The 27,172-nt window shown below is 39.5% G+C and overlaps 1 protein-coding gene across 1 annotated transcript in view; it reads left to right on the top strand.

Annotated features, from left to right (window-relative positions):
* kif6 (kinesin family member 6) overlaps window positions 1–27,172 on the top strand; it is a 162,741-nt gene that overhangs the window by 119,506 nt on the left and 16,063 nt on the right. The window contains exons 17-19 of the mRNA XM_041812237.1: window positions 21,150–21,200; window positions 23,372–23,459; window positions 23,608–23,743. Of these exons, the coding sequence (XP_041668171.1) occupies window positions 21,150–21,200; window positions 23,372–23,459; window positions 23,608–23,743 (275 nt within the window). The remainder of the gene's footprint in view (window positions 1–21,149; window positions 21,201–23,371; window positions 23,460–23,607; window positions 23,744–27,172) is intronic.

Here is a 27,172-nt window from a genome sequence, read left to right as displayed (position 1 = left end):
GGAAAACGTTAATGAACACATCACTGTCGGGGTTCAGCCTCCCTGGAGTGTAGAAATGTCGTTCAGCACATTCCTGATCTTTTCAGGATGCAGACACGCTCTGATTTCCACCCACTGAGTCTTCCAACCTGCGCTTTACTAGCCTGGATCAGACTGTTTTATGATGGCTCTGTAAGCACACCCGTGTGTTCCTCTGGGCAACATCCTTGACAGGTAGTCTGACTTTGCCAAAATGAGGCTTGGAATCCACCCAGGTTCAGTCAATGCTGGGCGATTACGAAGATTACCTGCATGAAATCCTCCGGCTTTTCTGTCATGAAACAAAGTTTGCACCTTTAGGTGCTATTTAATAATGTAGAAGTCTGTAGGAAAAGGGACCGTAGTTACATTTTTGGGCTTAAGGAAAAGTAGAGAGGCTTGTTTGAAAGGGTGGAAGGTAAGGTCAAAATGTCATTTGGTGATAGCAGTAACAGTTTTAATAAATATGAATCAAATCATCTTTTTTATAGTGAGTTAGCACATTATTGAAGACGTTTTGTCTGTAGTGTTCTTTGGTTTTACAAACTAGCTGAGTTGACACATCCACAAATATCACAAGTTGCATCAATCACCCAGCAACAGTTGTCGGCCAAAAAGAAACTGAAAGCAGCGCCATGTTCTCCTTTTTCCTGAGCTGTTAGCCAACAGTCAACATGGTTGATCAAACTGAGGGGAAAAAACTAGAGTTAAAGAATACAACACTTCAAAATAAATGCAAACCTAAAGAATAAGGAAAAATTCTGACATGTTGATGAAAACAAATAGAGTTTAGTGAATCTGCTTTTGCTGATCTCTTTTAGGTCTCAGCGTGTTCCTGCCTTTAATGCCACTGATGCTGCCAAAGAGAAGAAACAGAGATCATGAATACTAAATTTAGGGCTAAAAATAAAATGCATTGACATGCACAGTGTTACTGTGTCATTTAGCAGAAAGTGACACAAAGTGACACACATCTGAGAGTAAGTACTACACAAGCAAAGATCTGTACAGGAAGAAACATCAGTAAGAGCCACAGAGTGCTTCAAGTCCAGTCAGACACAGGTGCTGCCTTGCAGTGCAAGAGGCGATGCATACGGTGTACAGAAGCTTTTTTTCCCTCATTACGTTAAACATCAGCAACGGAACAAGTCAGTAACATGAGAACTCCTACCGTAATTACCAATTATACCTAAAACTTAGGGGTGTGGGATAGGGCTGGGTATTTCCCACAGTCCTACACATTGATTTCAAGTAACAAACATGTCATAAACTGAATTCACCACAGCTGCTGTTCTTTCTTAACTTTGCAAAGCAGATGGATACGCCCGTTTCCGTGTTTTTCACTCATGAATGCACCTTGCAAAGCTCCCATCTGAACCGTTTGGAACCAGTTAGAAAGTGACGGGACCAATCAGCGATGAGGGGCAGTGCTTTCGGGTGCGGCAGAGTTGTGACTTATGCAAGCAGCGACGAGGCCGGTGCAATTATGGCTGAAGAGACTAGTGTGGATGCTGCTAAAGCGCCAGTTTTTTAAGAACTTGATAACATTTCTTTGTTAAAAGATGAACAAAGAACAGCAGTGAGTTGTTTTCTTTTTAAAAACGACAAAAGTTGTGTACTGAAATGTCTACAGTCGCCATGGTTCGCGTTATGCAGTTCTCTAAGGAGTTTACTCCTCGGTCGCGGCTACGTCACATGTTTTGTTGCTCTGATTGGCCCGTAAAGATGTGACGGCCAGAACGTTAATCCAGTCACCCTCCAAGTTTTTCTTCAAAGCCTCTGCCCTTTCCAAATGCCGTCTTTGAGAGGTTTACCAGATGTGTGAAACAAATCCATTTGGTGTGTCAGGTTAGTTCTTTACAGTAGAGGGTAACTAAAGTGGTATATATTAAAGGGTTCTTACACTTTAAACCACTTAAATTCTGATTCCCTGAAACCCAAGTAAATTAAAATCAACTTTCTAAAATCACTTAGCCATGAATAAATAAATGAATAAACCTTTTGAGGTTATTTTCATATTTTTATATATTTTATTTAGTATAAGCCCAGTTGAATTTGTAAGAATGAGTTTTTGCTTTACTTTCTGCAAACCGAGGCACCACAGTTTATGTGAGTAATGCACGAGTGAGGATTTAACAGTGTTACCCACACTCCTTAAGCAGCTGCAAGCAAGCAGCACTCCTTAAGCCTTTATAGTTTTTATCCTTATGAAATTCTCATAGGTGCTAACCTGACACACCAGATGGATGTGTTTCACACATCCACCTGGGAAACCTTCAATAGACAGCATTTGGGAAAGGGCAGAGTCTTTGAAAAAAAAAAGCATGGAGGGTGATTGGATAACCGTTCTGTCCGTCACATCTTTACGGGCCAATCAGAGCAGCAAAATGCGTGACGTAGCCGTGACCGAGGAGTAAACTCTATAGAGAACTGCATAACGCGAACCATGGCGACTGTAGACATGTCAGTACACAACTTTTGTCGTTTTTGAAAAGAAAACAACTCACTGCTGTTCTTTGTTCTTCTTTTGAAGGGCACGTGCAAAAATCACTTTTTCAGGCTTTTCCAACATAAATATGTGCCCCTGGCCTGTCCACAATCCCCTCAAATACCAGAAAAATCCATTCCCTCTCTCCCTCTCTTTAAAATATGTCTCCTTTAACGAAGAAATGTTGTCAAGTTCTGATAAAACTGGCACTTTAGCAGCATCCACACTTATTTTTTCAGCTATAATTGCACCGGCCTCTTGTCACTACTTGCTTATGTCGCAACTTCACCGTGCCTGAAAATAATGCCCCTTGATGCTGATTGGTCCTGTCATTTTCTAACTGGTTCCAAACAGTTCAGATGAGAGCTTTGCAAGATGAATTCACCAGTGAGAAACACAGAAACGGGTGTATCCATCTGCTTACTTAAATTCTGATCCTCTGAACTCCAAGTAAATTAAAATAGACTATCTATTATATTTTAGCCATGAAGAAATGCATATACAGGAATGATTAACTTTGTAAACTTAAAATGCCCCTCTCTGTTGTCTCTTTTAGTTATTTTCATGTTTTTCATGTTTTATTTACTATAAGCCCACTTGAATTTGTAAGAATTAGTTTTTGCTTTACTTTTCACACAAAACTGAGGTACCACAGTTTATGTAAGTAATGGACAAGTGAGGATTTAACAGTGTTACTCACTCTCCTCAAGCAGCTGCCTGAAGGAAATCAGCACAACAGTTCTGCTCATGTCTTAATGGAACTCTGCATGATCAGACAAGATCATCTTGTTGGATTGATATTTGTATCTCTCATATGTATATTGAACTAAAAAACTCACTAGATATCTGCATTTTGAGTAATTTAAGTTTATAAACTCACCGGCCTCGTGGTGAGTTTTTGAGTTCTAATTTACTCAAAATGCAGATATCTAGTGAGTTATTTTGTTCGATATACATTTGAGAGTTAGAAATATGTATCCAACAAGATGAACTTGTCTGATCATGCAGGGTTCCTTTTAAAAAATTATGATGCTGGTAAAGGCTTGTATTTATTCCTAAGACCATTAAGACTACTAACCAGAATGCACTAACCACACTATCAGTGATAGGTTGCAGTGAATAGCTCAGCTATAGCTATAGTATATCAGCAGTTTTAGCAGAACTGGACCTCATTTTTATAAGAAATAAAGAGCAAAAACCAACAATGAAGATTCCATAATGGAAAGATTTTTTTGCTCCTCTGCTGACCTACTTTGGCATGAGTTTGTGATCATTACGGGGGCCTGTGTAGTAGTATGAGTAGGTATATACAATGGCTGCAAGTAGGGTTGCCAACTGTTCCTTAAAATATTAAAGTTTTCCTCATTTGGAAGCTAATTTGCATGTTTCTTACTGAATCGATAAGACATTGAAAATCAATCAAATTAAGAAGAAAAGGCTGCAAAACAGCCACAATAATTTGGAAAAAGACAACAAATGGCAAGAAAATGTGAAAGAAAATATTAAACAATTGGAATTGTTATTTTTACAGATTAAATACCACCCCACACCAGTCCCAGTGCTTTATTTTTATTTCTCGGAGTTGGTAACCCTAACTGCAAATGGAGTGATTAGCTCAGATGTAGCCACACAGCAGCAGTTTTGTCAGAATGGGACAATGCTTATTTATTGAAACAAGAGCAAAGAGGGCTCATGGCAGAAAAGATCTTTTACACTCCCGGCCTGTTTGGCGTGAGTTTGCAATTGTTACAGGTGGGGTTAGCCAGTTATATCCAATGGCTGTTGCCGTGGTAGCTATTAGCTTGGTTGTAGCTGTTGTATAGCAGAAGTTCAATCAGAACTGGACCATTTTAAAACTAGAGCAAACAGCCACATTAAAAGCTTGTTTTGGCAGAAAAAATATTTTTGCATGTCTCCATGTCTACTATCTCTTTTTGTCTTGTCATTCTGATTGGCCCATAATGAATCTGACAGACAGAACAGCCAGTCCCCTTGCAAGGATTTTTGTAAAGTCTTGCCCTTCCCAGGCACTTTGCATGGAGGTTTCCCAGATTAATGTAAAATGCATTCATGCAGTGGATATGTGAAACAGTCTTTTTGGTGTGTCAGGTAACTGATAGGGCTTCAAAACATTGCACACTTTGGACTTTGCTGAATGAAATCAAAACCACAGTTTAAACCTTTCTTGTTTTCTCAGAGACTTTCAAACCAGAATGACTTATATTCCCAATTCTAAGGTATGTTGTTTTTCCGTACTAAGTTGTTTCCATAGAAAAGGACATTCAGAGTATCTTAGGTTTTTGTTTCCACTGTGAACTTAATAAAATAAGAAGGAACAAAAATGTTCTTTACATATTTAGAAGTGCATATGTACACAAAAAACTTTATGTAACAACCTTTCATGGTTTATTGCTTATTTGTTTTATGATTAGCTAAGAAAAGATAAAAGAAAATGCCCTATCATTGTTTGAAATGGCTCCAAAGTTAATGAGCTTCATAAAACAAAGAACTGTTTCAGTGATGTATGATAATGAAGCTTCTTAAATATGCGGCCTGTCAACATTGGGAATAAGATTAAACGATTTCTCTGCTCTTTGGTTGTATTTCCAGTAAACTCCAGGCAGTTACAAATGTGTTTTTAGGCCCTGATCTGGTTTGCATTTACTATTGTGCGGCTACATTTATGAATTTCTCTCCACTGTGTGCATTTGTGGCTCATTTCACATGCCAGTGAAAGGGATCGGTTTTCCTCACTCCGGTGCCTGGCATCACGGCAACCTCAGATCACGCTTGGTGGTTTGGTAGCTTTCAGCTGTTAGCCTCACACATGCCAGCGGACACTTATCATCCCAAGAGTTTCTTTTTACAGCAATCAGTCAGTGAAGGTGCTGACTCAGACATGTCACATAGAAATCAGAACCATTGCAGCTGGATTGTTGCATTAATGTAGGTTTTATGATTTGAGTTCCAATTTGGAAAGATATTCAAAAACCATCTTGCTGTCAGATATTATTTCCTTGTTAGATGCATGGAGCTGCATTCCTCTGAGATGAGACAGAGTGTTTTTAGTGGAACGTGGTTGCCTCTTCTGGATGGAAAGTAGCACCATAACACTAAACTGAGTGTTTCCTTGCCATCTTGGAAGCCCTGCTTGGAAATTTTACACTACCTGTGTCTCGTGGTTGATGCAGAACATGGAAACATTTAGCATAATATAGACAAAAGCCTGGTGCTGCTTTTCCTGATGGATGTACCCAGAATGAAGGGTCAGTGAATGGGGAGAGAAAGGGAGAGGCAGTAGCCTGTGGAGACATTAGTTTCTAAACCTTCCCTGCTTTTGGGTATTGTTCTTGGCCACGGTATTCAGTTCTGGAATCCAAACCCACTGGAGAACCGTACGTTCCAACCCCTCAGGTGCAAGAAGTGCAAAGATATACTGGATATTTATTCAGAGGAATCGAGGATGCACATCTTCTACAGCATGAAAGGTGTAAGGCAGCTGGAAAGGAGTAGCACCTCTTGATTTCTCTGCCAGATGTAGGGGGATTTATGCAGTACAGTGCTAGATTGAGCATGTGGATCTGGTATCCCACTTTCATTTTCTGCTCACCTATGTTGAAGTGACCTGGAGAATATTTGTTTTTGGCATGGAAAGAGAGCTAGGTATACATTAAAGCTCTACCAAGGGAAATTTTATTGGCCTAATCAGCCGGGTAGTGTAATGACGCCATTCTACCGCTGTATGGTTAATCACAGCAAAACGAGCATATTATTTTATGCCATCAAGCCATGCTTTCTCACTCAGGACGTGCACATTTTGCCTGTTGAATGGAGACCAGGTTATATTGTTCTTGCTTTTGCACAATTTTGATAAAGTCAGAGTAAGCCAAAGCTATCAGCGAGCCTCTGACTAAAACCCCTTAAAAATCTGAGCCAGCACATTTTTAAAACTATTCAGTTATTTACAATATGACTGTTCATGAGTGTACCACATACACCAACAGAAAGCTCTGATTCTCAAGATTTTGACCATGCAAACCAAACCATCAGGATAAATCCACCACAGCAGCCATGATTTATGCATTTGTCACACTACAAACAAATGAAAAAATGACAGTGGCAGAACTTACCATTAGAAGCTCTACTGTACTGTCTCGATCATAATAGTCAGTCAAAACATTCTTGGTGCATCAGAAAGATTCCCCACAATCTAAATCCACTCAAATATTTAGTCCAAAAACATGTTTATATTCATAAAGATCCCTGGACTGTTTGTGTTCAATTTAAAGTTTTCCATTGTTGTCCTCAATAGTTCACTGTATTTGCTGTCATTATGTAATTTTTCCAAGTTATTATTGGCACTGCTCTATAGCAACATGGCTGCCAACCTCTGACCTGACCTTTAAATTGACTCCTCATCTGACCAGCTGGGATTGCCCGTACTCTGTCCAGAGCCTACCAATGAGAGACTGGGTTGAGGAGAGGTGCCCGCCTTTCTTGTGATGCTACCATCCCCAGCCATATAAAGACTGGCATACTACCAATTATATGAAAAATAGTACACTTTTAAATGGTGTCTCTAGTAATGTAAAGATGAAGGCAGTATTATATGTAAAAGTAAAATTTATACCTCTATTTCTCCACCTTAACAGTTGATTTTTATTTTTTGAGCTCAATATTTATGCACAAAGCTTAAAAAATGCACTATATTTTATTCATCCCTCTGTTTTTGTGCCAGTAATACTCATAGAATTCTGAACTATGGTCATGATTCATCTAAGTGTTACCTTTTCAAAGGGCCCAAGATTATGCCTGTATATTAAAGCTTTCAGGAGTAGCAAACCTTTTACTTGAGAATCCCTGGACTTTTCCTCATTAAAACAGATGAAAAATCCTAATTTTCTGTTCTATTATCAACCTTGAACCTGAAATAGCTAAGGCTTCATGCTTTGGTCCAGTTGAGTTTTCCAGCTAATAACTCCTAGCTGCAGTCATAATTTTTGTTAGATTACTTAATACCAGTAGCACCTACAGTGATACTACAGTTTTGGAAGTAATTTCTGAATTTTACCTTTCAGAAGACACCTTGAATGTGCTAATACTCCACATGGTTCAAAAACAGTATTTAGTTTATTGTGGTATGCTTTCTTTCCAGGCGTGGTCAGCGTGACGGACCAGACAGGTCTATCAGGCTGACTACACCCCCCTCCACCTGATGGTCTCTGTAGGTGTCCAGAGCATGGTCTCCCACACGTGGGACTCTTTCCTCCAGAGACCACTATTCCTCCAGGCTGACCACGCCTGGAGAGAACAGCATATAAGGACATGTCACAGCGGTCAGGTGACGCTTCTGAGGAAGACTGCAGATGGCAGTCAAAACATGTGGTAAAGAAAAGAAACATCTGCTACAATTAGTTGTCTGAAAAAAGAAACACAAGATAAGTAATCAGGGTGAGAAGACAAAATTAATTTACTGGATCTGTTTCCACAGTTTCCACACAGGACGACTGCGCCGCGCACCAAAGCGCCGCTGGTTTGCTTCAACTGAATCCGAGCAATCTCACCCACTGTAAGCGTGTCCAGAGCACAGCGCTGTGGCGCAGTCCTGATTAGCGGGCAGAGATCACTGGAGAACTACAAGTTCATGCAGGAATAGTCTGCCAACAGTGGACTATTTTACCTTTCGGGGTTAATTTATCATCCTTTCTGATATAAGTACATGATGTTATTGCTTCCACCATTGTGCGAGTACATCAGGAATTTAAAAGGTTAACGTTTGCTTAAAGGATCTGTGGTTTTAAGTAAAATTCTTTGGCTCAATGCCCTCAAAAGTTAACTTTTACTTGCCAATGGTGCCGTTGTAGCTTTGTGACCCACTGACCTCTTGGTGACCTTTTGCTCTTGCTGCAGGTTGAGATGTAATGTTGATATCGTGATGATTTACGATTGGGAGTCTGTGTATTGTGTTGTATTTTGAAAAACTGGATATTCTATGCTTGTGACTTCCTGTTTGGAGCCTTCTGATCGATGGGTTTTGATGCGGTTTTGCAGCAGCTGGCGCAGAAAATAGACCTGCAGCATATCTTGAACGAAGCAGAGTGGAGTGGCGCTCAAGGGACGCGCCGCTGCCGGACTGGTGCGGTGGCAGTGGAAATGCTCTGATAGAGTAGAGAGGGAGCGATGTGCTTCGCAGTACGTTTCGCCGGCGGATCGCAGCACGGTGGCTGTATGTGGAATTGGAGGTTAGAAAGCCATTGGTGCTAATGCAGTGGTGAAAATAAAAGCTTTGAGGTTGATCTTGGTGAGACATAATCTGAGATGCCATATAGTATGTTTAAAGAATGCCTTTGGGCATTAGACACAGAAGTCCTGCCTGTGGAGGACAACTTCAGCATAGCGAAGATGATTGACTGAACTGTGTTGAAGAGTACTTCCTGGGTCAAAGTGCACCTTTCAGTCTTTTTTTGTAGTCAGTAAAATTTGCTTACTTTGGGTGGCATGATTGTTGAAAACTAAAGTATGTGGCATAAGGAAAAATTGCAATAGATGAGAAACTTGTAAATGATATAATTTATTTTAACTTGACTCATTGTCAAATTTTTTCTACTACTTATGCAATCAGTTATAAATATTTACAGTAACATTTTGGTTCTACAGTGAAGTTTCAAGTGGATCTGACAGTAGGCTACTCTAACTTCTAACCAGGAGAATAATGTCTATTACAAAGAGCAACCTTATTCACATATGATCATGCTTTTATAGGGTAAAAATCTGTGAGCATCAGATTGATCCTTTACTTTCAGGAAGAAAGCGTGCTGCTTGAGTCACTGTAAGTCATATTTCATGTCCTCATGACAAGCAAGCAAATATCTGAGAGCATTTTGGAGATTGTCTGGAGACTCATTCATTATCTCCCCCTGACGCTGGGGTTCCTCCAGGGATGGACCCTGTTCAGCTTTATAAAGACAGCTGTGGGAGTCTACCTGTGGAAACAGAAGATGATTTACTGCTTTGAAAGAGATGGGCAGTGACCTTTTTCTGTTATTTGGAAAGGACCACTGTGTCCTGTTGCATCAAGACTAAGGAGCTATACTCATAAAGCTTCCTACAGAGAGCTGCTCCTGCTTGATGAAAATCAGGCCAATATATCCAGTCTATGTAAGGAGCTGTCCGCAAGGATCCTTAGAGCGTCTGTGAGCTCCCATAGCACCCAGATGTATGGAAAATTCTTCATGGATGAAAAGGAAAGTAAGTTTTAGTCGTAGGATTCTTCCTCACCTTCCCTGTTTGGAATTGGAGTTAATTTTCAAGGTTGGTGCAGTTTGGTTGTGTTGGTAGTAAAACTGGTGATTGAATACTGGTGCCCACCAAACAACCTGATTTTCCATCTGCTTAATTCAGACTCTGATACTGTTCACTTGTAGTGAGAACAAGAACTGACCCTGATGCAACCTACCTTCAGGAAACATTGTGCCTTTGGATTAAACTACCTTCTTTAGCCAAGGGAATGCATGTTTAACATGACAGACTTCTCAGGCACACCTGAGAATCTTTAGCAACAGTTATGCATGTGTCATTGTCTTTCCTTATCAGGCTGCTAATGTATGAGAAATATTACAGATGGAAAGAAACATCCAGTGTTTCCTGCACATAGACTTTACCTGGGCTTCACTCAAGATGGGCTTCGTTGGATCAATAAATGGATTTATTTTTGGAGAAATGACAGGACAGTGATCAGTTAAACATGTTATCTGCATATATGGTCTAGAGAGGTGGCATGTAAAGATGCATAGTCCTAAATAGTCGATGCAAATGACAGTATATTTTTCAAGTCGTCAACTGTTACAGCATAATTCAAATTTTATTGAACACACCTCCAAATGATAACTATTTCTTTTTCAAAAAAAAAACTTGAAATGCACTGTTCCACATTATTATATGCAACAGAGTTTCAAAACATTTTATAGGTTGTAAAGAACTAAAAATGGTCATTTGTTGAATTTGCAGCATTAGGAGGTCATATTTACTGAAATCAAAACATCTTAACAAGCCAAGTTCCATGTTAACATAGGAGCCCTTCTTTGATATCACCTTCACAATTCTTGCATCCTTTGAACTTGTGAGTTTTTGGAGAGTTTCTGCTTGAATTTCTTTGCAACATGTCTGAATAGCCTCCCAGAGCTGCTGTTTTGATGTGACCTGCCTCCCACCCTCATAGATCTTTAGCTTGAGGATGCTCCAAAGGATCTCAATAGGGTTGAGGTCAGGGGAGGATGGGGGCCACATCATGAGTTTCTCTCCTTTCATGCCCAGAGCAGCAATGACACAGAGGTATTCTTTGCAGCATGAGATGGTGCATTGTCATGAATGAAGATGATTTTGCTACAGGAGGCACGATTCTTCTTTTTGTACCATTGAAGAAAGTGGTGAGTCAGAAACTCTATATACTTTGCCAAGGTCATTTTCCCACCTTCAGGGACCCTAAAGAGGCCGACCAGCTCTTTCCCCATGATTCCAGCCCAAACATGACTCTGCCCACCCCTTGCTGACGTCACAGCTTTGTTGGGACATGGTGTCCACCTACCAACCATCCACCACTCCATCCATCTGGACCATCCAGGGTTGCACAACATTCATCAGTAAACAAAATGAGTCTTCATGTATTTCTGGGCCCACAGCAACCATTTCTGCTTGTGAGCATTGGTTAGGGGTGGCTGTGTAGTAGGTTTATACACGACTGCAAGCCTCTGGACGATCCTACACCCTGAGGTTGGCTAGACTCCAAAGGCACCAGCAGCTTCAAATACCTGTTTGCTGCTTTGTAATGGCATTTTAGCAGCTGCTCTCTTAATCTGATGTATTTGTCTGTCAGAAACCTTCCTCATTATGCCTTTATCTGCAGGAACCTGTCTGTGCTCTGAATCAGCCACAAATTTCTTCACAGTAACTTAAGTAACTTTATTACTGGATAGTCCCTTGAGGTGAACTATCTCGTTTTAGAGGGGGTCCAACACAGAACATAGAAAAACAACACATTTACATAAACATACATGTAACAAAAGGCTCTGAAATACCCACCTCCCCATACATCAATCCCTTTATCCACTATACCTGCATACAGAGACAAGAGAACATTGTGCCTTTTGGTGTGGATTTCAGAAGGAGTCAAGCAAAAGCTAAGCTATTATCAGTAAAGAGGACTAAAGCATAGCAATATTGGAAACAGTAATAACAATAGATATGCCAGAGTGACTAGAGATAGTATGATATTATGATAAGAAGACATTTCCATTAGAAGCAGAGACAAGGAGTTTTGAGGTAAGTGTGTAATGATTTCTTGAACAGGCTCAGTGAATTAATTGTTCTTATGGCAATGGGTAAATTATTCCAGTCAGAGGGGGCTTTGAATTTAAATGCTCTACCAATCTACCAATTTCCTTTTTGGTGAAGGGAACGCAGAAGAAAGGTTGTTGGGCTTGTCTGAGAGGGTATGGTGTTGTGTAAGGTATTAGATGATGTTTTAAATAGGCAGGACTCGTCAAATGAATCATTTTAAAGATTGTCTGGAGCCAGTGGAAGTGTCGATGATCACGCTTAAGTTCTCCTGAAATATCTAATGTTTTCATACCTTGTCAAAGGCATTGCACTATTTGAGGCTTTTCAGCAGCAGACAGATCCTTTTTCTTTCCCATATTGCTGAAACCTGTGGCCTGCTTAATAATGTGGAATGTCCTTCTTCAGTAGTTTTCCTTTAGTTGGGCTCACCTGGCAAACTAATGATCACAGGTGTCTGAGATTGATTTCAGTGATCCAAAGAGCCCTGAGACACAACACCATCACCATTTGTGATTATTTGTGGCTCTTTTATGTCTTAATTTTCAATATTATACCCCAAGAAAACGGGTTAGGGTTAGGGTTTCAATTTTTTTTTTTTTTTTTTTTTTTTTTTGCCATTTTTCACCCATTTAAGCTACCTTTTGCCATTGAATACCATTTTTTTCCCTATTTTTCACCACTTCTTTTGCCACCTTTTTTCAGATTTTTGCCACTTTTATCCCATTTTTGCCCATTTTCACCATTTTTTTTGGTCACTTTTGGTCCAATTTAGCTACCTTTTGCCATAAAATACCACTTTATTCCTACTTTTCCCCATTTTTGACTCTTTTTTTTAGCAATTTTTACCCCATTGTTGCCACTTTTATCCTATTTTTGCCCATTTTCACAATTTTTTGCCACTTTCTGCCATTTAAGCTACGTTTTGCCATTGAATACCACTTGTTTCCTATCTTTTGCCCATTTTTGCCACTTATTTTTGCTGCTTTTATCCCATTTTGCCCTTTTTCACCATTTTTCGCCCATTTAAGCTACGATTTGCCATTAAATACCACTTCTTTCCTTTTTTTCAGATTTTTGCCACTCTGGACTGCTTTTTGCCCATTTTAGTCACTTTTTAACTTTTTTTTTTGCCATGTTTTTGCCACTTTTGGACCATTTTTTTGCCAACTGTAACTAATTTTTTTGTCTTTTCTCACCCATTTTTTTCTGCTTTTTCACCCTTTTCAACTTTTTCCTTCCCATTTTTGCTCCTTTTCAATCATTTTTGCCATCTTTAACTTATTTTTATTGCTATTTCAAGCCATTTTTGCCACTTTTCACCAATTAGATTGTGGCTCTTGCAAAGTTATTTTTCAACAGCTTGGCTCTTTGGTTGAGCAGGGTTGATTAACACTGGTTTAGATGGTTTTGAAAGGCGATGTGACATATTTAATGAGTTGTAATTCCCTCACGTGACTTTATTTATTTGTCTGATTTATTTAAGATTTGTTAATAACCCAGAATTATTTATTATATATTTGAATTACCTATATTTATCCCAACCTGGAGTAACAGTGTTGCATAGCCGTATTTTAGCATGTGTTCATAAACCACAAGAAATTCAGACCAATGGGAGAGCATTTCCATTGTATGCCACTCATTTTTGTCCACTTGCAAAGCCTCTATGTTGATGCAATGCTGACATAATTATGCAGCAGTTGAACAAAATGGTCCCTAAAAAAATCTAAGTAAACTGTGGGTGTGAAAATGCCCTGTGGTGTTGTTCAACGAAATATAAGAGAGTTATAAGAGAAAATACAAAATAAACTTGATGTGTGACAGGGTGTTCTATGGAATCACAATTTACTACCTCTACATCTCAGTTTTGTTTAAAAGAAAAACTTGTTGTATCATTACTCATTAAAGAATTTAGATCACCCTGCCCACTTTCATGAACTAAATCCATCCGTCAAGTACGTTTGAATCAGCACCCACCCCGGTATTGAAAAGCAGGAAAAGTTTGCAAACTCCTTGGATCCTGAGCTCTCTGTGGTATTTGTGCGGCATATCACATTTAACCCCCGACCCACAAAAATCACCAAATATTTATTGAGGCTTGTAGCTTGAAACCGGTCTTTTAGGACGACAGCATGTCTCTCGACGATGTGGGGGAAACCCTGCACGGTTTGGAAGAGGCTGCGGTGTCGATGCCACAGTCTTGTCCTGGACGGCGCGGAGGAGGGCTCCACTTTTAATGAAGTATTGCAGTGAGCACACCACTGATACCTGACACGTCTGAAAATTAATCTTTGAGGAATTTTTCTCGTCATTGACAGTTTGAATACTGTTGAAGTTGCTGTCGGTCTTTCTGCTTCTATAATTTGTTCTGACAAAATAATCCGTAGTGTTTGACTCTTCAGTCATCGCTGGGATAAATATGTTTTTAGTCATAAACACCAGAGAATATTCCTTCATTTTTCATGCATCCTTTCATAGCCATGCTGTTCTCTTTGAGATATATTATCTCTCTTGTCCTGGAGTCTCAGTCAACAGGGCAGCACTAACATTTATTAAAAGGTTTGACAGATAGAAATGTCACAGAATGACTCTTCTAAGGGGAGAGCTCATATTTAACCTCACCATATAACACCACTTTCAAAATTATTTAGCAAATTGGATTTTAGTGTCATAAACATTCATTTTTTTCTTTTTCAATGAAACTCATGGATGGTATTGTGTCTCAGGGCTCTTTGGATCACTGACATCAATTTCAGACACCTGTGATCATTAGTTTGCCAGGTGAGCCCAACTAAAGGAAAACTACTTGAGAAGATTGTTCCACATTATTAAGCAGACCACAGGTTTCAGCAATATGGGAAAGAAAAAGGATCTCTCTGCTGCTGAAAAGCCTCAAATAGTGCAATGTCTTGGACAAGGTATGAAAACATTAGATATTTCAGGAGAACCTAAGCATGATCATCATACTGTGAAGACATTTGTGGCTGATTCAGAGCACAGACGGATTCCTGCAGATAAAGGCATAATGAGGAAGGTTTCTGCCTGACAAATTCATGGGATTAAGAGAGCAGCTGCTAAAATGCCATTACAAAGCAGCAAACAGGTATTTGAAGCTGCTGGTGCCTCTGGAGTCCAAACCAACCTCAAGGTGTAGAACAGTTTTTCTGCGCAATTTAGTGACTTTTAAGTAAAAATATAGCAAGAAAAAAGAACAGCTTTTATGTTTGGCACTATTTTGTGAGGCAACCACTAGTTATGAGTTCTTCCCTCGGCATATCTGATCAGCTGTTTGGGTCATGGGCTTCAACTGGGACAAGGATAACAAACTAAAACTAGATATCCCCCCTTCAAGATTGTCCAAGCAGAACTTTTTCTAATCTTGTAAATGAAATCTAGAACAGGAAGTGCTTGTCTTGATCAAATTTCTGTATCGTTACCCTGACAGATCTCTAGATTGTCTTCACATCACGCTCGGCCCTGGGGTCCTCTAAAGCTTCATTACATGCCATGACTGATGAGAGCCACACAGGCTGTGTCAGCCCCTCATGAGCTTTATGTTGCTGCTTCGTCTCTGCAGTATTTCAGCCTGTCAGCGTGGCACAAATATTCTTAATCCTTTTATGTTATTGTGAGAAAGCAGACTATACATCCATTAGTTGTGGGTCATGTTTGGGAAAGTTGTGTCAGTATGAAGACTCGGGGGTGCCCACCGACCACAATATAAAGCAACAGGGCATCTCAGTTAATTTACAATCCCAGCTACTTGAACCACTGACGTTTGGAAACACATGTTTTGTGAGGGGTTCCCAAACTCTGGCTCATTCTCCATGGACGTTTGGGAAAAACAGTGTCCTCATAGGCAGAATATGTTCCCTTTTGTCATTTGTAACATTCACATCATCTATTTATTTCTCAACGGTCTCCTGAATTAATAGTGTTCACGAAGAAAGTATTATCTAATGTTAGATGGCCAGATTAAGAGCACATAACAGTGGATCTTTAAAAAAAATTTTGGACTAAATCATAAGTCTTGTAAATAATTTTATATTTTGACTTACAGTTTTATTTAAGGACATTTCATAAAGACAGAGAGATATTTCACAGCTGTTTCTGTATTTTTTGCATATTTGCTACACTTAAATGTCTTAGATCATCAAAAAAAATTTAATATTAGACAAAAATAACCCGAGTATGTCCAAAATGCAGTTTTTAAATGATGATTTGATTTATTAAAGATAAAAAGCCAATCCAAACTTACCTGGCTCTAAGTGAAAAAGTTGTTGCCTCTCTTGTTAAATAATGAATTAACTGTGATTAACTACATCTTTTGGAAAGCTGAGTCCAAATTCACTATCCACACCCAGGCCTGATTACTCCTAGACCTGTTGAATCAAAAGATCACTTAAATAGAAGCTGTCAGACAAGGTGAAGTAGGCTACAAGATCTAAAAAAGCAATGCATCATGCCAAGATCTAAATAAATCCAAGAACAGATGAGAAACAAAGCCGTTGACATCTTTCAGCCTGGAAAGGGTTACAAAACAATTTCTAAGGCTTTGGAATTCCAGTGAACCACACTGAGAGCCATTATCCACAACTGGGGAAAACTTGTGTTGAACCTTCCCATGAGCTGCCGGGCGACCAAAATCAATCCCAAAGAGCATCTGTGACTCATCCAGGAAGTCACAAAAGAACCCAGAACAACAACTAAAGACCTGCAGGCCTCACTGATTTCAGTGAAGGTCAGAGTTCATGATTCAACAAAAAGAGAGACAGGGCAAAAATGACATCCATGGGAGAGTTTCAAGGCCAAAACCACTGCTGACAAAAAAGAACACAAAGACGTGTCTCACATTTGCCAACAAACATCTTGATGATCCTCAAGACTTTTGGAGAAATATTCCACAGACTGACTAGGCAAAAGTGGAACTTTCTGGAAGTTGTGCAGCCTGTTACATCTGGAGTAGAACTAACACAGCATTTCTTCAAAACAACATCATGCCAACAGTCAGACATGGTGGTGGCAGTGTGATGGTCTGGGGCTGCTTTGCTGATTACGGACCTGGACTACTTGCTGTAATTTATGGATCCATGTATTCTGCTTCCTACCAGAAAATCCTGAAGGAGAATGTCAGTCAGTTGGTGACCTCGACCCATGCGCTCTTGTTATGCAGCAGGACAATGAAACATTCCAGCAAGTCAACCTCTGAATGGCTAAATAAAAACAAAACGAAGATCTTGGAGTGGCCAAGTCAAAGTCCAAACTTAAATCCGATTGAGATGCTGTGGCACAACTTTAAACAGGTCTTTTATGCTCAAAAACCTTCCAGTATGGCTGAATTAAAACCTGCAAAGAAGAGTGGGCCAAAATTCCTCCACAGTGATGTAAAAGGCTCATTGCCAGCTATCACATAATTTTTTGTTTTTGTGCAAAGGTGGCACAACAGTCATTGGGTTAAAAAGGGAAATTATTTTTATCAATCTAAGTGGGCCAGGTACGTTTGGATGGCTTTTTTTTTCCTTATGTACAAAACCACCATTTCAAAACTGCTTTTGCTTACTTGGGTTATCTTAGTCATATTACATTTGTTTGATGATCTGAAACATTTAAGTGTGGCAAATATGCAAAAACATTATTCAGGAATGGAGAAAATACTTTCTCACAGTGCTGTATTTTGACTGCATGCCATGCACACCTCAGCCAAAATAGACAGGAAAACAGTCAATAGAGACATGTGGCTTGTTTTAGGAGATATGTGCACATTAGTTGAATATGTTTTGAGCTTTTCACAGGGAAAGAAGAGGGAAAAGCTGTTGTAGGTGTTGGCTGGTGGCCTGTGATCATCTTTGTCAACCAGAAGAAAGGTTGTGACGTTTGCAATTATTTGCAGAAACGTATCCTGTTAGTACAGAGGGTTTTTACCTTAAATACTCCCCAGATCACTTATACAATTATCACAGGGTGGTAAAAAAATGTTTCATCTACTTGAATTTGTTAAAGTTCTACTCTTATAGACAACTTAAATGTATGTTTTTGTTGTTTTCTTATGTATCTGACATTGTTTATTCCTGAAATGATGATTAGACTGTAAGCAGACATCCACAGGCAGCTATGAATGGCAATATATATTTCCATATGAATGTTCTGAGCACAGGGCGACTGTTTTATGGCACTGTAAGAGATGTTTCATGAATAGGTATCTCCCTCACCCAGGTTTTTTGTAGAACATTTTTTGCAGAATGATAGTTCATCTGGATTTCTCATTTTTGGACCTCAGCTTTTAGATTGGCGACAGGCTCATTTTACAGAGAGCTGCAGCACAGCACCGTCTACATGTTTATAAGACCTGAGGGATTGTAATGGAAACTGACCACAGCAGATACTGACTGCCATTCAATGTCTCTTTCAGCTCAAAGTGTACCTTATTATTCCAGTCATTCATTTCGCTTTGTGTAGTTCAGCAGTCTGCTCTGCTTTACTGATGTATTAACTCTTTGATAAATTTATCAGCGAATCAAGCATGAAGTATGTCAGCCAAGATATCCAGGACACCTTATAGCAGGGGTTCTCAACCTTTTCAGCCAGCAACCCCCCAAGTAAAGGTGCCAGAGACCAGGGAGCCACACTGTACCTGAAGGTGGTTGATCACGTTAGGGGAGAGGAATGACCCAGCCAAAGTGGGGGCCAGCAAAATCATTATCCATTGTAAAGTTAAGCTGTGGTGTTTTATATTTAACCCGAATCATAACCACTCTTATCAAAGAAACAAATATCTTTTTAATTCATTTGTGCAGTAAGTCGCCCTCTTAAAAATGTTAATCCTGTTGTTTAAAACAGGATTAAAATATGTTAGAAATAGCAAAAGTGGGTTAATAATGGCAAAAAGTGTTGGGAAAGGTGGTGAAATTGGAGTTAAAGAATAGCAGAAATGGGTTAGAAGTGCCAAAAATTGGATAAAAGTGGCAAAAAATAACTACAAATTGGTTAAAGTGGCAAAAAAAGGGCATATTAATTGGTAAAAGTGGCTGCAATGGCGTTAAAGTAGCAAAAATAGGTGGAAATTTGTTGAAATGGGATGAAAAATTTACATAAACTTGCATAAAAGGGTCAGCTGAGGCAGAACTAGGCAGAAATGGGTTAAACTGGCAAAAATGGGCATGTTGAATTGTTAAATGTGGCCTAAAAAGTGGTAAAGAGTAGGGATGCACAAATATTTTGGCTGTGCGTATTAGCATATATCAACTGTAAAATTTGGCCATTAGATTAATAAATTAGTGGAGTTATAGGCTGGACCAACCAAGTTGAGATCTTTTTCTTTAGACATTCTCATTCTTTAAACTTGAAAGTGTGTTTTAAGAAAAAGTTTGTTTCTTTTTTCATCCTCAAACCCAAAATTGTGTTCAAAGGACTGAATTTTTAGTTACATAAAACATATTTAAATATCGGTATCGATGTTGGTATCGGCTAAGATGACTCTATAAATATCGGATATCGGCAGAAATCCAGTATTGTGCATCCCTAGTAAAGAGGGGTTAATAGTGGCAATAATGGGTCAACAGAGCCAACAATAGGCAGAGAGTGTCAAGATTTGGTTTAGAAGTGGCAAAAACTGGCAGAAAAAAACAGGTGGAAAGGTTTTAAAACTGACAAAAGATGGGTTTTAAGTGGCAAAAATGTGTTAGTGTCAGGTTGTGGTTAAAAACTCAGAAGGAGGACCCAAATGCAGAACTCAAAAATGATTTAATAAAACAAAGAACTTACTTCAAACTAAATCCACAGGAAACAAAAAACTCAAATTCCCCAAAAAATTCACTGGAGGCACAAGGAGTGACACAGGGAGTCACACGAGGAAGATATATGACGATCTGAAAAAGGACAGGGAGAAACACAGAACCTAAATACAAAGGTAGTGATTGCACAAGGAGAGACAGGCGTCACTAACGAGACTCAGATGAAACTAGTGAGGGTAATCACAGCGGAGGGAAACTGAGGCAGGAAGACAAACTGGAATCACACACAAGGGAAGGCAACTACAAAGTAAAACAGGAAACATGGAACACTTCACAAGACAGTACCAAGAAACACACAAGGACTGAAAGACAACAAAACAGTACACTAGAAACTTAACTAAGGAAACATTGCAAACACAGGAGGATACAAAGACAACAAACTAACAACAAAAGGGAATACAAAGAACATAGCACAAGGAGGGAAACTCAAACACAGGGAGGGATGAGGATTAACGAAAAACACTAGACTAACTAGACTATACTAGAAATGAAGAACACAAAGGGTAGTCAACTTAAACACTAGAAACATGATAAAACACAAAGCACACAATACACAGAAACACATTGGGCTACAGGAAACACCAAAGAAACTTAACTAAACAAAATCAGGATCCTGACATAAAGTTGGCAAAATTGGTGGGAAAAAAGTGATGACAACAGATTGAAATCTGGCAAAATTGGTGTAAAGTGGCAACAGTGTAAATTACAAAAAAATTTCCTAGTTTTTTAAGGCATCTGGAGACCCCCTCTCAGTGTCTCACGACCCCCAATGGGATACCAACCCCAACGTTGAGAACCACTGCCTTATAACATTTAAAAATGTGCCAACTGTATCATCCTATGTGCAGTAAATCAAGATCTTTTGTTATTTGGCTTTTCACGATCATGAAACCAAGACGATCTAGATTTAGGGTTACTGTGCCACATGTATCATTAGACTTGTTTTTTCTAAAGGTCTTATCATGTGTGGTAAATGGAGCACACCCTCCCTTCCTTTACAGCACAGGTGCTGTGCCCCTCCCACCAAAAAAAGCTCTCGATTTAAGTGAGGAGCAGAGGGAGCAACAGTTATCCTCCATTGAGTTTTAAAAGTGGGGAGATGACAGAACAACAGCTGTTGGTTAACGGAAAATCTAGCCAGGAAAACAACTGAAACAAAAATATTTTACCAATGACTGAAATGCTAACATAACAGTTAAAGCTAGCTAACACTGGGTACACACTACAAGATGTGCATGCCATGTATGATGAGAGCTTCACATGCCGTCCCTGCTGTAATTACAGCCAGATTTTACCCTTCCAATGAAAGTAAGTAAAGGCCTGATTATCTGATGGTTCTAAAGATTATCTTGCCAGATTTCCATGTGGTGTGAAGAGGCATTTTAGCCTCCCTGATCTGCTCAGAACATGACCAGAACCAATCCATCACTGAAGACTGAAATAGAATAAAAAAGAATTACAAATAAACTCTATTTTTTTTGTCTAAAAATCCATTTCTTTCTCTCCACTCTGTTTCTCAGATGAGTTGAAGAAGCAGTTGGAGAAGCACAGGAGGCAAAGGGCAGCTCAAAGTAAGATCAAAACCTTGAACCATGTGTCATCCATCCACACCAACAGCTAAACATGCATGGAGCAATTACATCCATGTTGAAGCAGACTCTCCACACATTGCACCTTCTTTTGAGTCTGTCAGGATTTGATTCAAATTCAAACTGTGGGTTTCTAAAACATCAGCTGAGAGGTTGAACAAAGCCATCACAGTGACACATCTTTTGATATTGGACCCCTTTGAGAATAAAGGCGGTAAACATTGTGAACACACTGTGGCTGCTCTTTACTGTACATCAGCAGCGCCCACTTCAAAGCCTCCCTCACTGAAAGCTTAGTGACCAAAGACTGGGCGTACAACCATAAGACTCTCTCATTTGCTCTGTTCTGCCTGTTTTGATCAGCGACATAAAGGCTTTGATGAGGAAATCTGGGGGTAAAAACACACAAACATCATCCTCTGTTTTAGCCACAAAGAGGATTTTCTCATCTTCTTAGGCTCTGCATAAGAGAAGAAGAAACACATGAGTGCAAGAAAAAGAGACATGAATAGAAATCAAGTTTACAAATCCCCAATTTACAATATATAAGGGTAGAATTTTTGCACTGAAGTATGAACCTTACATGGCAGATGGATCGGCCAGAGATGTCAGACATGAAATATGGCCGATCCATGTCCTGATCCATGTCTCAGTAAATTTGTATATCGTCAAATTGTTGATTTATGTAAGTAATTCAATTCAAAAAGTGAAGGTCATATATAGATTCATGATGCATAGACTTATATATTTCAAATGTTTTTTTTCTTTTGATTTTGATGATTGTGGCTTACAGCTAATGAAAAACCCCACAATTCAGTATCTCAGAAAATTAGAATATTACTTAAAGCCAATAAAAAAATGTTTTTGACACAGAAATAATTAACTACTGAAAAGTAAGAACATGCAGCACTTAATACTTAGTCAGGGTTTTCTTTGGCATGAATTACTGCAGCAATGCGGTGGGGCATAGAGACGATCAGTCTATGGCACTGCTCAGGGGTAATGGAAGCCCAGGTTGCTTTGATTGTGGACTTCATCTTTTTTCAACATTGTTGGGTGTGGTGCCTCTCATCTTCCTCTTCACAATCCCCCATAGATTCTCTGTGGGGTTCAGGTCAGGCCAGTTTGCTGACCAATCAAGCACAGGGATACCCTGTTCCTTAAACCAGGTTTTGGTACTTTTGGCAGTGTGGGCAGGTGCCAAGTCCTGCCAGAAAATGAAATCAGCATCTCAATAAAGGTTGTCAGCAGAGGGAAAAAGAAGTGCTCCAAAATTTCCTGGTAGGTGCTGAGACCTTGGACCTGATAAAACAAAGTGGACCAACACCAGCAGATGACTTGGCTCCCAAAACCATCACTGACTATGGAAACTTCACACTGGACCTCATACAACGTGGATTCTGTGCCTCTCCTCTCTTCCTCCAGACTCTGGGACCTTGATTTCCAAATGACATGCAAAATTTACTTTTGTCTGAAATGATGACTTTGGGCCACTGAGGAACAGTCCAGTTCTTTTTGTCCTCAGGTAGGACGCCTCTGACATTGTCTCTGGTTCAAGAATGGCCTGACACAAGGAATGGGAAAGTTGTAGCCTATGTCCTGGATCCGACTCCAGCTGCATTCCACTCCTTGTGAAGTCCCCAAAATTTCTTGAATAGGCTCCTTTTCACAATCCTCTCAAGGCTGCTGTTGTCCCTGTTGCCTGTGCACCTTTTTTAAACACATATTTTCCTTCCATTCAACTTTCCATGAATATGCTTGGATACAGTACTCTGGAACACGCAGCTTCTTTAGCAATGACCTTTTATGTCTTAACCTTCTTGTGCAGGGTGTCAGTGATCATCCTCTAGACATCTGTCAAGTCTGCGGGCTTCCCCATGTTTGTGTAGCCTACTGATCTGGACTGAGAGACCATTTAAAGGCTCAGGAAAGCTTTTCAGATATTTTGAGTTAATTAACTGATTAGAGTGACAAATTGAGTTTTATAAGTTTATGAACACACGCTTTTAGTTGAGCTGTCCGGTTCATTCCCTCCTTTTAAAGAAATACTAAATTTCATTATGACTGTATTTTGTTATTTTATTGTACATCAATGTTTTTGTCTCATCTTCTTTAGAACATCTCTGCCTTTCACCTGTCTTATTCTACCACAGGTGTTATGGCAAATCACACTGAGGCAGAGCAGGAGGACGACCCTGTCGAGGAAAACTTGCGCAAACACATTGAGCAAGAGAAAAGGGCGTGAGTGTTGTGAAACTTCAGATAAAATGTACTGCTTTACCAAATGTTTTCCTATTTCCCTCCTAGTCCTGGCTGTAATTGGTTAGACACAGCAGATGCTCTGTAATGCAGACAAATGATGAATGTGGTGGTGTTAATGTCTTGTCAGTTACAAGAGCACCGTAGACTGTCTGAAAACACTGAGGATGGAGATCGAGCACCTGCAGCTGCTCTTAGAGAGGGCAAAGGTCAAGCTGCAGAGGGACTTCCATAAGTGCTGGAGCCAGGAGGCCTCATATGTGCAGGTGACTCTCTTTATCTTTTCTACCTATCGTTGTGACAACACCACATAAAGCTTGTTTCAACCTGACATAAGCTACTGTCAAAGGTATGTTAATGACATTAGACTGTCTGTTGGTGTTTGCCTTTGTATTTATGGATGTTTTCTTTTGTGTGGTTTCTGGATATTGGCCTCTATGGACTAATTAGTATGTGCGTAAGTTGATCTGCATGTGTCTTTGACTTTGGAGGCTTTTACAGCACCATTGTGACCCTTGCCGCCTCTGCTTTGCCTCATGCTGAACAGGCCTGGTGGGAAGATAGGTAGGAGGCAAATTTACAGAAACACATTTGAGCAGAATTCACTGTGACCAAACAAAAGCCAGGAGAGCAGCTAAGAGGAACGACATTAACACAATAAATAGTAGCAGCAGTTTGAGTATTAAAGGGGAATATATACAGTGGTTAACAAATTTATTAGACCACCCTAACCCTAACCAAAGTAAGGTTTTTGCCACAGCTGCCCTAAATTAACAGCATTGGTAATTACCAAAATCATTTTTTATGTTTCTGCAATGGTTAATATACCGATATGTAGAAGCTCTTTAACCCAAATGATATTTTTAATGCTAAAATATCATTATTATTGTTATCCATGAATTTTCAAATTTACTGATTTACAAAAAAACTGGAAAAAAGAGTAAAGCACATTCATATTTCTTGATTAATATGTCAAATTATAGTTATTACTTGCATTCCTGAACAGAAAAATGAGTTTTAGTGGTTGAATGTTATGCTTGATTAATTTCTGACTTCTCAGAGAAGCCCACTGAGCCAGCTCAAATTTGGGTATAAAAAGGTGAATTCAGTTTGAAATTCCTCATTCCTGTTCAAAATGGTAAAAACGTGGAAAGCTCACTGAAAATGAAAGAGTCCGCATTAAAGCACTTTATGATGCTCGATGGTCTTTGAGACAAATATGACACGTGGTCTAATAAATTTGTTAAGCACTGTATATTTTTTGGCCTTTATTTAGATAGGATGGCTGAAGAGAGACAGGAAACATTGGGGGAGGAGTAGGGGAGGACATACACCAAATAGCATCAAGACAGGGAATCAATACCCCAACAAGGGTCGATCCCATTTCTACCCCTTAGCCCTTATCTTAGCCCCTTTCCTTGGTTTTGCATCTTACCTTCAGGTGAAGGGGTGTCCCAGTTATCTTTTGAATTGAGGGCTAGGACCAAGGGCTGAGGACTACATAGCCCTTGAAACTAAGATTCTTCAGGACCACACTTGAACCCAAGAGGTACAATGAATTTCCCACCATGCACTTGTGAAATGGCACAACAGAGGAAGGAGGAGTGTAAATGTGTGACAGTTGTGTTTTCTCATATATTCAATTTGTAGCTACTAGGGATGAGAATTTATTTGTTTGGTTCTTTTTTCAGTATGTACACGTGTAAACCAGGACTATTAACTGTATAAATACATGGAACAGATGAACACAGAGATCCATTGTATGAATGAGATGGTCGAAGCTTTATTGACACCTCTGATGTGATGATGGACAGCGATCAAGTGGTGTCTTATTTCTTAAGGGAAGGCTTTCACCCCTACTTCTTCTCACTCTGTTTAGAGGGGCAAGGGGTAGACAAAGGGGCAGGGGGTAGACAAAGGGGCAGGGCTAAGAAGGATTAAGGGGTAGAAATGGGATTCACCCCAAATGCATCGAGGACCATAACCCCCACACATGGGCGCCTGGCTTACCCACTGAGCTAAACCGGCACCCAAGTACTTCTGTTTTAACATATTTTGGGGTTTATAGGCATGGGCATACACCGCGTTCAACATTATTATGCAAATGATATTTTTCTCTGAGTTTCCTAAATATTAATGCAAATGACAGTCAGAATATTTTTCAAGTCATCAGCCATTAGAGCATAATTCAAATGTTTTTGAACAAACTTCATAATGACAAAAATTATTTAAAAAAAAATAAAAACCTCAAAATGCACTGTTCCACATTATTGAGGACAACAGCTTTTTAAAACATTTTATAGGTTGTAAAGAACTGAAAATGGTCATTTGTAGAAATTGCAGCATCAGGGGGTCATATTTACTGAAATCAAAGCCATTTCAATCAAAAACATATTAACAGGACAAGTTCCATGTTAACATAGGAGCCCTTCTTTGATATCACCTTCACAATTCTTGCATCCATTGAACTTGTGAGTTTTTGGAGAGTTTCTGCTTGAATTTCTTTGCAGGTGCTGACGTCACAGCCTTGTTGGGACATGGTGGCCATCTACCAACCATCCACTACTCCTCCATCTGGACCATCCAGGGTTGTGCGGCACTCATCAGTAAACAAGACTGTTTGAAAATGAGTCTTCATGTATTTCTGGGCCCACAGCAACCATTTCTGCTTGTGAGCACTGGTTAGGGGTGGCTGAATAGTAGGTTTATACACGACTGCAAGCCTCTGGAGGATCCTACACATTGAGGTTGGTGGGACTCCAGAGGCACCAGCAGCTTCAAATACTTGTTTGCTGCTTTGTAATGGCATTTTAGCATCTGCTCTCTTAATCTGATGTATTTGTCCGTCAGAAACCTTCCTCATTATGTCTTTATCTGCAGGAACACGTCTGTGCTCTGAATCAGCCACAAATTTCTTCACAGTACAATGATCATGCTTAATTTTCCCTGAAATATCTCATGTTTTCATTCCTTGTCCAAGGCATTACACTATTTGACACTTGACAGTAGAGAGATCCTTTTTCTTTCCCATATTGCTGAAACCTGTGGCCTGCTTAATAATGTGGAACATGTGGAAAAGTGCATTTTGAGGTTTTTATTAAAAAAAAAAAAAAATAGTTATCATTATGAAGTTTGTTCAAAAACATTTGAATTATACTCTTAACTGTTGATGACTTGAAAAATATTATGACTGCCATTTGCATTGATATTTAGAAAATCTGAGAAAAACGTTGTTTGCATAATAATGTGGAACGTGGTGTAGTCTTAGTGATGTGGGTTCTAAAGTGGAATTTTGAAGTTCTTGGGTGGTGGTCACCATGCTTGAACTGCTGGATCAATCTAACTTTCAGTCTACTTGACAACAGGCAAAGAGGTGGAACTGAGGCAGGCAGCAAAGAACTGCTATGCACCCACCCATCAGTCAGATCAGCCATGGCCCTTTTCATGAATAACTCTTAGAGTGTACCATTTCCTAACTGCATGGGAGTGTCAGATATTGCACAGCATTGGGCTGCATTGTATGCCTGATATCCACACTGTATCCATAAAAATATTTAACCCTGTAAAATTAAATGATCTAGATCTTTTTTATTTAATACAAAGAAAATAAAGCACAGTGCGTTATATTGAATAGTTCTGCCTTCATGTTGGTACAAGTCAGAGCATTACAAATTAAAACACAGATGTGGATTAGA

Source organism: Cheilinus undulatus, linkage group 18 (assembly GCF_018320785.1).
Source record: "Cheilinus undulatus linkage group 18, ASM1832078v1, whole genome shotgun sequence".
Lineage (NCBI taxonomy): Eukaryota > Metazoa > Chordata > Actinopteri > Labriformes > Labridae > Cheilinus > Cheilinus undulatus.
Note: the sequence above shows the minus strand (reverse complement) of the source record. Positions and strands in the feature narration are given on the sequence as shown.